Here is a 15,210-nt window from a genome sequence, read left to right on the forward strand (position 1 = left end):
TACAAGTTGGCAGTCTGAGATCAGATGTGTCCATAATCAGGCACGACCTGCACAAGATTTCTGAGCGCACTTCTGATTTGGAAAAGAGAGTGTCCTCACTGGAAGACGTTATTCAACCTCTGCAAATGGCGTCAAAAATGAATGGGAAAGATATAGCTGCCTTATACGCCAAAGCGGATGATTTAGAGAACAGATCGCGGAGAAATAATCTGCGAATTGTTGGAATGCCAGAAAAAACAGAAGGGGCCAATGCTACAGAGTTTGTGGAGAAATGGCTGCACCAGTTATTCCATGAGAAGGGCCTATCTTCCCTGTACGCGGTTGAGCGGGCGCACAGAGTCCCTTCGCGGCCGCTCCCGCCAGGCAGGCCTCCTCGCCCCATACTGGCAAAGATTTTACATTTTAAAGATCGGGGTGGCGGGTCAGAGATGGGTGAGGGGCGTGAATTATGAGAGAGTGACATTAGTATGGGGTGTGAGATTTAAACATGCCGTAATCTTTCATCATGACACAGGTGATTAAAGTGTTGAGCTGGAATGTGAGGGGAATGGCAGATGCACGAAAACGACAATGTATATTTCAATATTTGGGTCGGTTTCAGCCGGCTATCTGCTGCCTGCAGGAAACGCATTTGTCCAATGATAATGTGCAGTGGCTGAACAAAAATTGGGTAGGTCATGTGGTACATGCAATCCATTCCTCTCACTCCAGGGGCGTAAGTGTGATTGTGCATAAAAGTATAAGGTATGAACATCTGAAACAATGTGTGGATGCTGAGGGCAGGTATTTGTGTGTGGTGTGCAAGATTGATGGGATCCAGGTGGTGTTGGTGTCAGTGTATGTGCCTCCACCGTTTGCTTCCCCTTTGATACGGGATATTATGACCTTTGTGGCGGACTTCCCTGGACTGCCGTGGCTGCTAGTGGGGGACTACAATTGTACATTGAATGATTCCATAGATAGATGTCGGGTAGAAGGTGCCAGTGGATCACCGGGGAGTGTGGCTCTTAAGAATATTATGAGGGAAACTGGTTTACTTGATGCTTGGAGGCTGCGTAACCCAGATAAGCGGGTGTTTTCATGTAGATCTGCTACGCATCATTCATTATCACGCATAGATCTGGCTTTAGTTAATGATGTTATGCTACCATTGATAAGAGATGTTGTTTATCACCCTCGGTCGTTGTCTGACTATTCCTTGGTGCAGATTGATTTGTGCCTGGGCGTGCTTAGGCAGGGACCGAGGTTGTGGAAATGTAACCCGCATTGGTTGAATGTACTTGGTGATTTATCTGAGATTACTCTGGAGGTCAGGGAGTACTTTTCTATTAATGGAGGGACGGCTTCAATTCACGGAGTATGGGATGCCATGAAAGCGTTTTTGAGAGGGGTACTGATCAAAGAAATTAGTAAGCATAAATCTAAATCCAGAGAGGCAGATGTTAAAGCTCATGTGCAAGTAACAGAGGCTGAAAGGGAGTTTGGTAGAATCCCCACCATGGCTAATAGTGAGGCGCTGGAGGTAGCTCAGGAACAACTGAGGTGTCATCTACTACAGGCTGCAGAGAGGAAACGTAGTTTTTACCGCCAAAGATCTTTTGAGGATGGAGAGAAAGTTGGGCATCTGCTCTCAGTGGTTTCTCAGGCACAGAGGGGTTCTTCTTGTATACAAGAACTAATGGATGGAAATGGGAATAGTAGCCAGGATACAAAAGGGATATTAGATATTCTAAAAGGTTTTTACGTCTCTCTCTATGCTTCCAAGGCGTCTAGCTCGGTGGAGGCTTTGTCCGCCTTTCTGGCTGAGGCTCAGCTTTCAGTGTTATCAGAGGAGGATAGAGAGAGACTGGAAGAGCCGATCACGCTGGAGGAGTTAGAGGCTGCTCTTGGGGGGGATGGCGTTTGGTAAGGCACCGGGGGCAGACGGCATACCAGTGGAGGTGTATAAAAAGTTGCAGGGGGTACTTCTTCCTGAATTACTTAAGGTTCTTGAACATTCTCTGGAGACGGGTTCGCTACCACATTCTATGCAGGAGGCTATCATAGTAGTTATTCCTAAGCCTGGGAAGGATCCCAAAGTTCCTGATTCCTATAGACCAATTTCGCTATTAACAGCAGATGTGAAGCTCCTGGCGAAGGTGTTGGCGAACAGGCTGTCCAGGGTAATCCTAACTATAGTGCACCCGGATCAAACGGGCTTTATGCCTGGGAAATCGACTGCTATAAATATCCGTAGAGTATATGCTAGTCTGAATATTCCAGCTGATAATGGAGGAGATAGGGCCTTACTTGCGTTAGACGCCGCCAAGGCGTTCGACAGTGTTGAATGGAACTACCTATGGGAAACCTTGAGAGTCATGGGCTTTAATGCTCGATTTATTCAGTGGGTGAAAGTGTTGTGATCAAGTCCAAAGGCACGGATCAGAGCTAATGGGGGGCTGTCAGATAGCTTTTCTTTGTCCAGAGGCACCAGACAGGGGTGCCCATTGTCACCCTTGTTGTTTGCTTTAGCAATTGAACCACTTGCAGCCCTTATCCGCCTGTCACCTCATATTGTGGGGTTTAGATATGGTGAGACGCAAAATAAAGTGGCAATGTATGCTGATGACACTATGTTATTTTTGGGTGACACTGGGGGCTCTTTGGATGCGGCCATGGCTTTAATAGATAGATTTGGTGGCTTCTCTGGGCTTCGGATAAATTGGCAGAAGTCTGCCTTGATGCCGGTAGGCGGACAGGCACTCTCTGGTGTGCAGGCAGATAGATTGTTGGGTTTTAACTGGCAAATAATCTTGTAACTGTTTTTTCTTTTTATTGGTATATACATTATGTACAATAACTGTGGGAGATGTATCAATTATCTGGATATGTGATAATGTTTTATACAATTCTTTGTATATGAGACGTGGAGGGGGGAAAATAACAGAAAAATTGTAGACACAAACTGTCTTGTAATATGCCAATTTTATTTGAATAATAAAAACGATTTGATTGAAAAAAAAAAAACAGGTGACATTGTTCAGTGGGGCACAAAGACCTGACATAGATGTTACCCGTGTTTAGTTCTTCAGATGCTTCAAATCGCCCAAAAAGTTGTTTTTATCATATGCTAATGAGCCGTCGCAAGTGCCCAGGGGCGGAGAGTTTTCTGAAAGTGCCCAAGTTCCTCCGCCTCACTTGTGCCTAACTCCGCCCCTCAGTAAACTCAGGCCAGCCCTGTGGCTCTGTGACATCATATTTCCCTATAGGCCGTTCGCGCATCACTGCCGGGCCCGGGCATGCGCAGTGTTCTGCCCACTGTGGGCAGAGGGACAGGGATATGGAGTGCGCATGCACCAGTTACTGGCATGAAATTGGCGCATAACACCGGTAACATCTGTGTCATGTCTTTGTGCCCCACTGAACAATGTGATCTGTTTGAAACCGGTCAGGTAGGTGACAGACTCCCTTTAACTCCACATCACTGAGTAGCAAAAATGCTGGCCAGTGCTTAAAAATGCACCAAGACTTTCCGCCCCTTGTATATGTAACATTTGCAAGACCTTAAAAATTAAAAGGATATAACATACTGTGCATTCCAGTGAGTGCATGAAGATCTTCATACTGTTCATCTAGATACATTTTCTGTTTACCCAGCTCCTAAAAAGATGGACCCCGGTTTTCAAGAACTACATAAAGCGTGCATCTGACCACTTATGCTGTCTTAGTGCCATGGAAGAATTCTTTTTGGATCATGAACCTCTTTGGGCAGCAACTGCAAAGGTAACAAAGTAGCCAAGTCAATAAATAGACTCACATGTGCATCGCTGAATAATCACATTTACTAAAACATAAAGGGGACATTTGTCAAATCAGATATGTCAGTTTTGTGGCGTAAATATGTTGCGAGTGATGTCGATTGCAGAGTTTCAATCAATTTTTTTGCAACATTTAGTGGTGCTAACCACAAAGTGGTCTATGTTTAAGTGATAATAGTTAGATTAGACCTTGATTATGACGCATTTACTACAGTCCTGATCAAAAGTTTAAGACCACTTGAAAAATTGCATAAAATCATATTTAGCATGGCTGGATCTTAACAAGGTTCCAAGTAGAGCTTCAACATGCAACAAGAAGAAATGAGAGTGAAACAAAACATTTTTTGAGCATTCAATTTAATGAAAACAACAAATAAACTGAAACAGGCTGTTTTTCAGCTGATCCAAATTTTAGGACCACATGCCTTTTAAAAGGCCAAATCTGTGCAAAAATGTGGATTCATTGTCATTTTCTGTCAGATAGTCACAGGTTGTGATGGTAAACACAAAAAAACTCTCCCTTTTTGAACGTGGTCGTGTGGTTGAACTGCATAAGCAGGGTCTCTCACAGCGCGCCATCGCTGCTGAGGTGGGACGCAGTAAGACAGTCATTTGGAATTTCTTAAATGATCCTTGTAACGGATCACCTGGCACCCCGACTGAGTACCTCCGTTCATGGATGCTCCTAGCGTTTTCCTGAGGTTTCCAAGCACTCTGGCAGACACCACAATCACTGAACCGAAGAAGCATCTAAATCCTCTTCAACAATATGAATGCTGTAGGCAGTTGAATAGGAAAACCATACAAATAGGTTTACACTCCTAGCAGTCAAACTGGGACAGCATGCAATCAATCCTCCCCCAAAAATGAGACGACACTTAACCTTGAGGGTTAAAACAGGAACTCACTTTATTTTAACACAAGCATTGATTTATACACATCTTCCAACAAGGTTACCACCCACAGGGCTCTGCAAAAACAGCCAATCATATGTATCTACAGTATTTAAACCTTCCCAGCAATTGTACACAAAATCCCCTTCCCTCTGTCTGTAACGCAATAAACAAAACACAATGAGCATTGTCTGAGATGTAATTAACCAACACAATAAGCATTGTCTGAGACGCAATCCACAAAATACAATTACCAAACGTAATGGACTAACTTGAACCCTGGCATACACATACAGGTCCTTCTCAAAAAATTTGCATATTGTGATAAAGTTCATAATTTTCTGTAATGTACTGATAAACATTAGACTTTCATATATTTTAGATTCATTACACACAACTGAAGTAGTTCAAGCCTTTTCTTGTTTTAATGATGATTTTGGCATACAGCTCATGAAAACCCAAAATTCCTATCTCAAAAAATTAGCATATTTCATCCGACCAATAAAAGAAAAGTGTTTTCAATACAAAAAAAGTCAACCTTCAAATAATTAAGTTCAGTTATGCACTCAATACTTGGTCTGGAATCCTTTTGCAGAAATAACTGCTTCAATGCGGCGTGGCACTGAGGCAATCAGCCTGTGGCACGGCTGAGGTGTTATGGAGGCCCAGGATGCTTCGATAGCGGCCTTAAGCTCATCCAGAGTGTTGGGTCTTGCGTCTCTCAACTTTCTCTTCCCAATATCCCACAGATTCTCTATGGGGTTCAGGTCAGGAGAGTTGGCAGGCCAGTTGAGCACAGTAATACCATGGTCAGTAAACCATTTACCAGTGGTTTTGACACTGTGAGCAGGTGCCAGGTCGTGCTAAAAAATGAAATCTTCATCTCCATAAAGCTTTTCAGCAGATGGAAGCATGAAGTGCTCCAAAATCTCCTGATAGCTAGCTGCATTGACCCTGCCCTTGATAAAACACAGTGGACCAACACCAGCAGCTGACATGGCACCCCAGACCATCACTGACTGTGGGTACTTGATACTGGACTTCAGGCATTTTGGCATTTCCCTCTCCCCAGTCTTCCTCCAGACTCTGGCACCTTGATTTCCGAATGACATGCAAAATTTGCTTTCATCCGAAAAAAGTACTTTGGACCACTGAGCAACAGTCCAGTGCTGCTTCTCTGTAGCCCAGGTCAGGCGCTTCTGCCGCTGTTTCTGGTTCAAAAGTGGCTTGACCTGGGGAATGCGGCACCTGTAGCCCATTTCCTGCACACGCCTGTACACGGTGGCTTCAGCAGGTCCCCCAAGGTCTGGAATCGGTCCTTCTCCACAATCTTCCTCAGGGTCCGGTCACCTCTTCTCGTTGTGCAGCGTTTTCTGCCACACTTTTTCCTTCCCACAGACTTCCCACTGAGGTGCCTTGATACAGCACTCTGGGAACAGCCTATTCGTTCAGAAATTTCTTTCTGTGTCTTACCCTCTTGCTTGAGGGTGTCAATGATGGCCTTCTGGACAGCAGTCAGGTCGGCAGTCTTACCCATGATTGCGGTTTTGAGTAATGAACCAGGCTGGGAGTTTTTAAAAGCCTCAGGAATCTTTTGCAGGTGTTTAGAGTTAATTAGTTGATTCAGATGATTAGGTTAATAGCTCGTTTAGAGAACCTTTTCATGATATGCTAATTTTTTGAGATAGGAATTTTGGGTTTTCATGAGCTGTATGCCAAAATCATCAATATTAAAACAAGAAAAGGCTTGAACTACTTCAGTTGTGTGTAATGAATCTAAAATATATGAAAGTCTAATGTTTATCAGTACATTACAGAAAATAATGAACTTTATCACAATATGCTAATTTTTTGAGAAGGACCTGTATACAATTTAACCGAACACATAATAACATACATAATATTAAAGACGGCCTGAATGCAATCTGCTACACAGTCTTAAAGGGGCATTGTTCCTAAAAGTCATAACATGTCCACGGATGGCCATTAAAGGGCCAGTAGCAGCAATATAAAATACCACATGCCCAAATATTGCATTCAAACGTACCAATTTACCAGGGGCCATAGTCAGCAGGTAGGAGGTGGGCAGCCAGGCCTCTCCAATGCCCAGTGGCGAGGCGGGTTCCGCCACAATCCTGAGGGTTATGGAACAAAAAAGTCAAGTGGAAGACCCAAAAAAATTTCATCAGCACTGAGCCGGAGGATCCAATTGGCTGTCCGTCAAGACACTGGACGATCCTCGACCCAAATTAAGGCTCTTACTGGTGCTGACTGCAGCCCCATAACCATCAGACGGCATCTGAGACTGAAGGGCTTCAAAAACAAAAATAGTCTTCAAAGACCTTGTCTCCTTGAACGCCACAGTACTGCTCGTTTGGACTTTGCAAGAGAGCACCAAACATGGGACATTCAAAGGTGGAAGAAAGTTTTATTCTCTGATGAGAATTTTTTTTTAACCTTGATGGTTTCCAACGTTACTGGCATGACAAGCAGATCCCACCTGAGATGTTTTCTACGCCCCACAGTGGAGGGGGCGCCATAATGGTCTGGGGTGCTTTTTCCTTCAGTGGAACAATGGAGCTTCAGGAAGTGCAGGGGCGTCAAATGGCCGCTGGCTATGTCCAGATGTTGCAGAGAGCATTCCTCATGACTGAGGGCCTTCGTCTGTGTGGTAACGACTGGGTTTTTCAACAGGACAACGCTACAGTACACAATGCCCGCAGGACAAGGGACTTCTTCCAGGAGAATAACATCACTCTTTTGGCCCATCATGCGTGTTCCCCCTGATCTAAATCCAATTGAGAACCTTTGGGGATGGCTGGCAAGGGAAGTTTACAAAAATGGACAACAGTTCCAGACAGTAGATGGCCTTCGTGTGGCCGTCTTCACCACTTGGAGAAATGTTCCCACTCACCTCACCCGAAACAAATTTTTGAAGTGATAAACAATTCCACGCGAAGCAACCCACATATAGGTGCAAAGCACATTGCACTCACGCCAAATGTTTTAAAGTGCATTAGTTTATAAGTTTGGTGCAGACTAAGCAAAGACTTAATGACACAAAAACAACTACAAATGATAAATGTCCCCCATAATGTGTATATTTTACCAGTAAAGAAGCACTCCGTCAATTTATTTTTTATCTAAATAGTGCAGCATTGGTTATTATTAAAGGGAATCTGTCACCTGGTTTGACCATATTAAGCGGTCACCATTGCCATGTTTAATAAAATACCTCATCTCCTGCAGTGGTTTTCTTTCTTCTTTTCATACTTTCATTTTGTTAAAAAAGCGTTTTTTTTATATATATTTATTTTGTAATATGCAAATGAACCTTGAAGGTGCCCAGAAGGGCGTTATTAATCACCCTCTGAGCCCAGTAACGCCCCCCTGCAGTGTCTAGACCGCCTTAATTTTGAGCCCAAGCACGCCTCCTCGTTATGCAGTATCGTCCCACAGCCTAGTTTAACGGCGGCGCCCCCTCTGCTACGTCAACTAATTAATTCAAGCCATGTACCTGGAATCTTCAATTCGTCTGTCTGAAATCTCGCGCAGGCGCAGTATCGCCTGTGCGATCCAACCGCTCCTGAGGGCAACAGCCTCAAAAGTGTCACTCGGCATGCGCCGAGCCCAGTGACGTCTTCTTATCGCTGTTGCCCTCAGGAGCTATTGGATCACACAGGCAGTAGTCGGTACTGCGCCTGCGCAAGATTTCAGACAGACGAATTGAAGATTCCAGGTGTGTGGCTTGAATGAATTAGTTGACGTACCAGAGGGGGCGGCGCCGTTAAACTAGGCTGTGGGACGATACTGCATAGATAGGAGGCGTGCTTGGGCCCTAAATTAAGGCGGTCTAGACACTGCAGGGGGGCATTACTGGGCTCAGAGGGTGAAGAATAACGCCCCTCTGGGCACCTTCAGGGTTCATTTGCATAATACAAAGATCTTTTTAGCAAAATGAAAGCATGAAAAGAAGAAAATGTATTTTATTAAACATGGCAATGGTGACAGCTTAATATGGTCAAACCAGGTTCCCTTTAAAGAATAATGGATACTAATGTGCTTCCCTTGTGTATACCTGTTAGCTAATGTGCCATCTCTAGGTTGTTTGCCATCTTGATTCCTGCTTCCTCTCTTGGTCCCCTATGGCAGCCCACATTTTCTTTGATGCCTCTGGCTTTGCAGACACCGAGGGTGCAGCAAGTGACTTGTACTGCTGTCCCTGAACCTACACCTTGGAGTCTGTGTATTCCTATGTCATCCGGCTTAACTCTGCTCTCCTCTGCCCCCTACTTGTATTAGGTTTTTTCCTGTCTGCTCTTACAAAAAGATGGCAGGGGGTTTGGGGAGCAGAGTGAAGCTAGCTAGCAATCTCTTAGCAATACATTAGAGATTCTGCACATAGCACAACTAGATATACAGGGGAGTTTTATAACTCTTCAGCTAATTATTGTAAAGCCTCACCTATTATATCACAGCTCCCTTAGATAGGGCAGAAATAATATGTTCAGCATTCTAAATCATGGGAGGATACTGACACAGGAGAGCAAACTCTGGTAGTCAGACTGGGGGGGGGTTGTAATAGTCCAAAATGTTTGGATGAAACGGTACACTACCAGGGTACTGCTGGTGAGTTGGCATTATACACAGTCGATTCCCATTATTATGACCAGCAGCTAATATCCAGAGTACCTGCCGTTTGCAGCACGGACAGCAGCTAGATGTGCTGGGAGGGACTCCGTGAGGTCCTGTTGGGTTGTAAGCCGTGCTGACTACAGTGCATCCCACAACTGCTGGACATGATATTCAAGGATGGATTCATACCCTAATCAATTGAGAGTGCTTTCTACATGAATGAGTGGGCCCAGAGAATGTCAGGAAAACATTCCCCAGACCATAACGCTGCCACCGCCAGCTTGCGTTCTTCTAGCAATGGTTGCAGGGTGTTTGTGATATTTCTCACGCCAACGTCCATCCATTTGGTGAAGCGGAAAATGCAACTCCATCAATTAGTGGAGGTCCATTTCCGACATAAGCCGATGCAACTTCGTTAGCAGAGGCGCAGTGACCATCCATCTGGTTTGGAGCCCTATACGCATTAGAGTTAGCTGAACTGTTGTCTGGTACCCCCCCTGGTAATTTTGGCAGTGAGTTGCTCCACTGTGGTATGTCGGTCCACCCTCCCGCACCTTTGTAGCCGATGTTCACCTCTCACATAAGTGGCACATGTGCTCCGCAATTTCCATGTCACTTATTCACAATGGTGCCATTTTTCCACTCATGATGAACTTTGGCCCTTAGGGCCAGGGGCTATCCATAGTATTCAGATATATTGGGCAGACTAGATGGGCCAAATGGTTCTTATCTGCCGACACATTCTATATTTCTATGTTTCTATGTTTCAACACAGCGCCACATGAACAGTTCACAAACTGTGCAGTTTCAGAAATACTGCCACCCTTGGCCCGGAAGCCAAAAATTATTCCTTTTTATTTATTTTTTTACTCTAATAAATTGCCCCTTTTACCCATGAAAGCAACAAGGGAAACGTGTGCAGACAGCCTGTCATATTATGCCAAGTTATTCATTGTTCTGCTTGACGAAACGGGCTTTTAACAGAAAATGTCCATGTTTCTGGTAAACATTTTTCAAATTCTAAAAATTTTGGGTGCCTTTTCTCTCAAAGTAATCCAGCTTTCATGATCTGCCAGGTCTTGACAGTCCTCTTCCCTCACAGTTGAACTCCAGTAATGCTAACTCCTGTTTTCCTCCTATCTAGAGAACAAGGCCTCCAAAGTAAAGGTCCATTCATCGCAATGGGAGTTTCAAAAATAGCAATTGGCTATTTTTGGAAGTTCCATAGCCATGAATGGAGAACGCATCTCCATTCATCGCTGTGGGACTGCGGAAAATAGTCGAGCCACTGCTTGACTATGTTCGGAAATCCCATAGCGGTGAATTGAGGGTGGTCATGCATGCGTGGCTGCTCACTGTTCACTTCATCTGTCCCATTCTGGAGATAGGTGTGGATTCCCTGACATTGATGGCATATTCTGGGAATATACCTTTTAACCCCTTCCCGACATCTGCCGTACATGTACAGCAGATATCTGGTCTTTAAAGATTACGCCCGTTCAGGAGTGGAGCGAGCGCCATAGCAGCCGGCTGCCTGGTACCACGGACATTAAACTCCTCAGATGAGCATTTGACCACGGTGTTTGAGTAGGCTAAAACTCGTAATCGGGGAAAGCACCCTGCTCTAATAATGAGCCAGAGCCTGTACTAGGTTTCCAGACTTCTTATTAGTATATCCCAGTTCAGGGTAGGGTTGGGCGATATACCGGTGTTCACGATATACCGCGGTATTAAAAAACGGCGATATGGCGATATTGATGTTTCCTAATTACCGCGGTATTTTGTGACGTCATCGCTTCAAAAACTGCGTCCGCCCGCCCCTGCGTCATTATCTACCAATTGCTTCCCGCAGCGGCCGACCAGGCTCCTCCTCGCTTGCTCCCATGGTGCAGTCTCCACCCACCGACGTCTAACGTCGGAATCAGATGAGTTGAGCAGCGCAGTACAGCAGCAAGTGGCGGGAAAGTCTGTCAGAAGAACTTAGTCCCACACTCCGTCCGACTCTGACCCCCACAGAATTCACGCCTGCGGAGAGAAAAGACCCTATATATCATAGCTGCCAGACGGGCAGCTATTAAAGGTGTAATGTCTCTGCCTATCTCTATCAGATTACCCCAATTATACACTCACCTAAAGAATTATTAGGAACTCCTGTTCTATTTCTCAATAATGCAATTATCTAGTCAACCAATCACATGGCAGTTGCTTCAATGCATTTAGGGTTGTGGTCCTGGTCAAGACAATCTCCTGAACTCCAAACTGAATGTTAGAATGGGAAAGAAAGGTGATTTAAGCAATTTTGAGCGTGGCATGGTTGTTGGTGCCAGACGGGCCGGTCTGAGTATTTCACAATCTGCTCAGTTACTGGGATTTTCACGCACAACCATTTCTAGGGTTTACAAAGAATGACGTCACATCTACACCCGGCGCAGGCGCATTGAGGATGAAACGGCCGAGTGAGTGGCCGCCTCTCAGTGCGCCTGCGCCGATTGAAGATAGGTACGGCCGCGGCGCAGGCGCCAGATATTAAATGAAAACAGGCAGGGCCAGCAGAGAAAGATCCCGTCCGCTGGCCCTGTCAATCAACAAGCAGAGGGGGCGTCATTACCATCGGAGGATGCGGCTGCTACCAGCAAGTAGCCGCCCTACTTGCTGGTAGCAAGGTAATTTACATATTATAAAAATAGGGTTTTAGCAAATTCTACTGAACCAAAATTATTATTTTACTTATGTATGGATAAATCGCAGTGTAGGGGTTATTATTAAGCAAAAAAAAACAAAACGGTTTAGTGGGCTGACAGAAGCCCTTTAAGTTTTTTTTGCGGACCCATTGAAGTGAATGGTTCCGCATACTGTCCGCAAAAAAAATTGAACTGACACTGAAAGAAAATACGTTTGTGTGCATGAGGTCTTATTGTCCGTATTTAGGACAAGGATAGGACTGTTCTATTAATGGCCAGCTGTTCTGTTCCGCAAAATACGGAATACACACGAACGTCGTCCATATTTTTTGCGGACTGCATTTTTTGCACTTGTTTTTACAATACATCTTTGATCTCTTTTTCACTTGGAAGGCTGGCTCTTCAGTTACTATAATTTGTGGTGGCATGCACAGAAGTAATGGTGACAAAAATCGTATTTCTGTATAAAGAACAGTTTTGGATGACCATAGAGGACTGCGGTCAGGAATTGGCAGATATCCATACTCACAGGCCCACACTAGTCATGTCTGGTGACGTGTCACTGAAACATGTCCAACCTCATCCTGGATTTCCCCTTACAATAATGGTGAAAATTGACATGTAAAAAGTGATATTGAAAGGTAACGTTGCTCTTAATGTTCCTCTTTTTCCACAGGTTCTAATGGGATTTTACCAGCAGGATGTGCTAGCAGAGGAGATGATTCTCCGATGGTTTTCACAAGCAGAAATAACCGAAAAGGGACGGCAGCTACGTAAGAAACAAGCAGTAAGTTTATGGTTTCCGTAAAGTACCGTACTTGTCAATTATGTTGTAATTTGTATATTGCCTTATCTTTTTGACACTGTACAATGTGGTTGAGAACTTGCATTTACAAATAGGATAAATGTACAGTCTAAAGATTGAAGCTAGAAAAACCCACCAGATTTGGCGAGACCAGCCGACTATCTAAGGCTACTTTCACACCTGCGTCAGGTGCGGATCCGTCTGGTATCTGCACAGACGGATCTCCACCGATAATGCAAACGCTGGTATCCGTTCAGAACTGATCCATTTGTATTGCCATGAACAAAAAAAATTATAATAATTTAAAAAAATTGTTGTTCATGATCATGCAAACGGATCAGTTTTGACTTACATTGAAAGTCAATAGGAGGCAGATCCGTTTTCAATTGCACCATATTGTGTCAGTCAAAACGGATCCGTCCCCATTGACATACATTGTAAGTCAGGATGGATCCGTTTGGCTCCGCATCGCCAGGCGGACACTAGAACGCTGCAAGCAGCGTTTTGGTGTCCGCCTCCAGAGCGGAATGGAGGCGCAAGGGAGCCAAACTGATGCATTCTGAGCGGATCCTTATCCATTCAGAATGCATTGGGGCTGAACTGATCCGTTTTGGGGCCGCTTGTGAGTGCCTTGAAACTGATCTCCCAAGTGGACCCAGAAACGCCAGTGTGAAAGTAGCCTTATGTGTAGGGTAGTGTACCAACTCACCTTCAGCAGCAAATGTCGGGGAAAGATCGAGCATGTTGGATTTCAGCATAAGCCGTCCTTTGTTCTCATGGGAGATAATTGCCTTCCAGATGAAAAACCAGCAAAAGCTCAACCAAGCTGGGCAACCTTCCATAAATATGGGGGAGTTGGGTTTGTTCAACCGCTATCCAATGTGTATGGCTGCCTTAAAGGGATTCTCCAGGACTCGTTAGGATAGGTCATGAATATCAGATAGACAGGGTCTGACCCTCCATCACTTGAATTGGAGCAGCATTGCAGTAACCAGGCACAGCCACTGCACAGAGCTGTGTAGATCCAGTGCCTGGTTCTGGTGCCAGCGTTTGTGGAGATGGATACAAGGAGGAGGGGGTAGTGCAAACATCATATAGGCTTGGCTTCAGTGGTACTAAAATTAAGGTTCTTGCAGATTATATTCACTTTTATATTTTGTTAATGCAGCTTCAGAAGTTTATACAGTGGCTGGAGGAAGCCGAGGAGGAATCTTCAGATGATGAGTGATATGGAGAGTAACCCTACGTCCTACTCAAATCTCATATGTTTTTGTTGGCTAGTCACCACTATGAGGAACCAGAATGCGAAGAGCTGCTTTGAGCGGAGGGGACAATTTTATTTACTCCAGGGCCTCGGTGCCACAAAATGCAAATACGCCATTGAGCTGCCAAGGATTATTAAGACTGACTCTTCCACATGAGCATTAGTACCATCAGGGTAAAGATCATCTGCAGGTTTGCATAGTTCTTTTGTACTGCTGCCGCTGGGCTTATTTTAACACAGCCGTCTCTAAACATACGATTTTGTATTCTCTCTCACATCTCATTTACAAACATCTGAAATGTTGGTTCGGTGTCTCTGATGACCCATCTGTGATCGTGGATCTAGGGTGCTCTGTCTGGAATTCAGCCCCCTGTGCCGATACCAACCTTCAAGGGACTAAAATCTGATGTGTTTGAGTGCAAATATTTATTTGGAAAAACAAATAAAGACTATATGGATTGTGACTGTTTTTGGATCTTTTGTTTCCACTTTTATAGTTTTTATGTGAATTTTAATGTATTTATTTGGTAGAAAATGTGTTTTTTAGTAGTTCAACGTGTATGAAAAATGTATTCTAAAATACCATAGTAAAAGAAGCGATCTGTCGTCCAGCAACGACCTTCACTCTGATCACACAATGTGGTCCGAGAGGATGGGAAATGCTGAATCCTTCTTTCTCCAATGGATAGCAGCCCTTTTGCCCATACACATCTGATAATAGGTAGGCTTGTTCATCGTTAACCTAAAAAGCTTCTCCAAGATCATTAGAAATCTCTGACAAGCCCCTGAACAATGCCAAAAAAACAGGGAACCTGTCACCATAAAAATGCAATGTAATTTGCCAACAGGGGGAGCTGGACAGACTGATATATAGTTTTGAGGTAAAACATGCAATATACAGTCAGGCCCATAAATATTGGGACATTGACACAATTGTGACATTTTTGGCTCTATACACCACCACAATGGATTTGAAATGAAACGAACAAGATGTGCTTTACCTGCAGACTGTCAGCTTTAATTTGAGGGTATTTACATCCAAATCAGGTGAAAAGTGCAGGAATTACAACAGTTTGCATATCTTCTTCCCACTTGTTAAGGGGCCAAAAGTAATGGGACAATTGGCTTCTCAGCT

The 15,210-nt window shown here is 44.4% G+C and overlaps 1 protein-coding gene across 1 annotated transcript in view; it reads left to right on the forward strand.

Moving 5' to 3' along the window:
- The window catches only part of EIF2B5 (eukaryotic translation initiation factor 2B subunit epsilon), a 54,500-nt gene extending 39,961 nt beyond the window's left edge, over positions 1–14,539 (forward strand). The window contains exons 14-16 of the mRNA XM_040428485.1: positions 3,637–3,762; positions 12,683–12,793; positions 13,980–14,539. Coding sequence (XP_040284419.1) covers positions 3,637–3,762; positions 12,683–12,793; positions 13,980–14,039 — 297 coding nt within the window. The 3' untranslated portion in view covers positions 14,040–14,539. The remainder of the gene's footprint in view (positions 1–3,636; positions 3,763–12,682; positions 12,794–13,979) is intronic.
- The last annotated feature ends 671 nt before the right edge of the window (positions 14,540–15,210 follow it).

This window comes from Bufo bufo, chromosome 4 (genome assembly GCF_905171765.1).
Source record: "Bufo bufo chromosome 4, aBufBuf1.1, whole genome shotgun sequence".
Taxonomy (NCBI): Eukaryota; Metazoa; Chordata; class Amphibia; order Anura; family Bufonidae; genus Bufo; species Bufo bufo.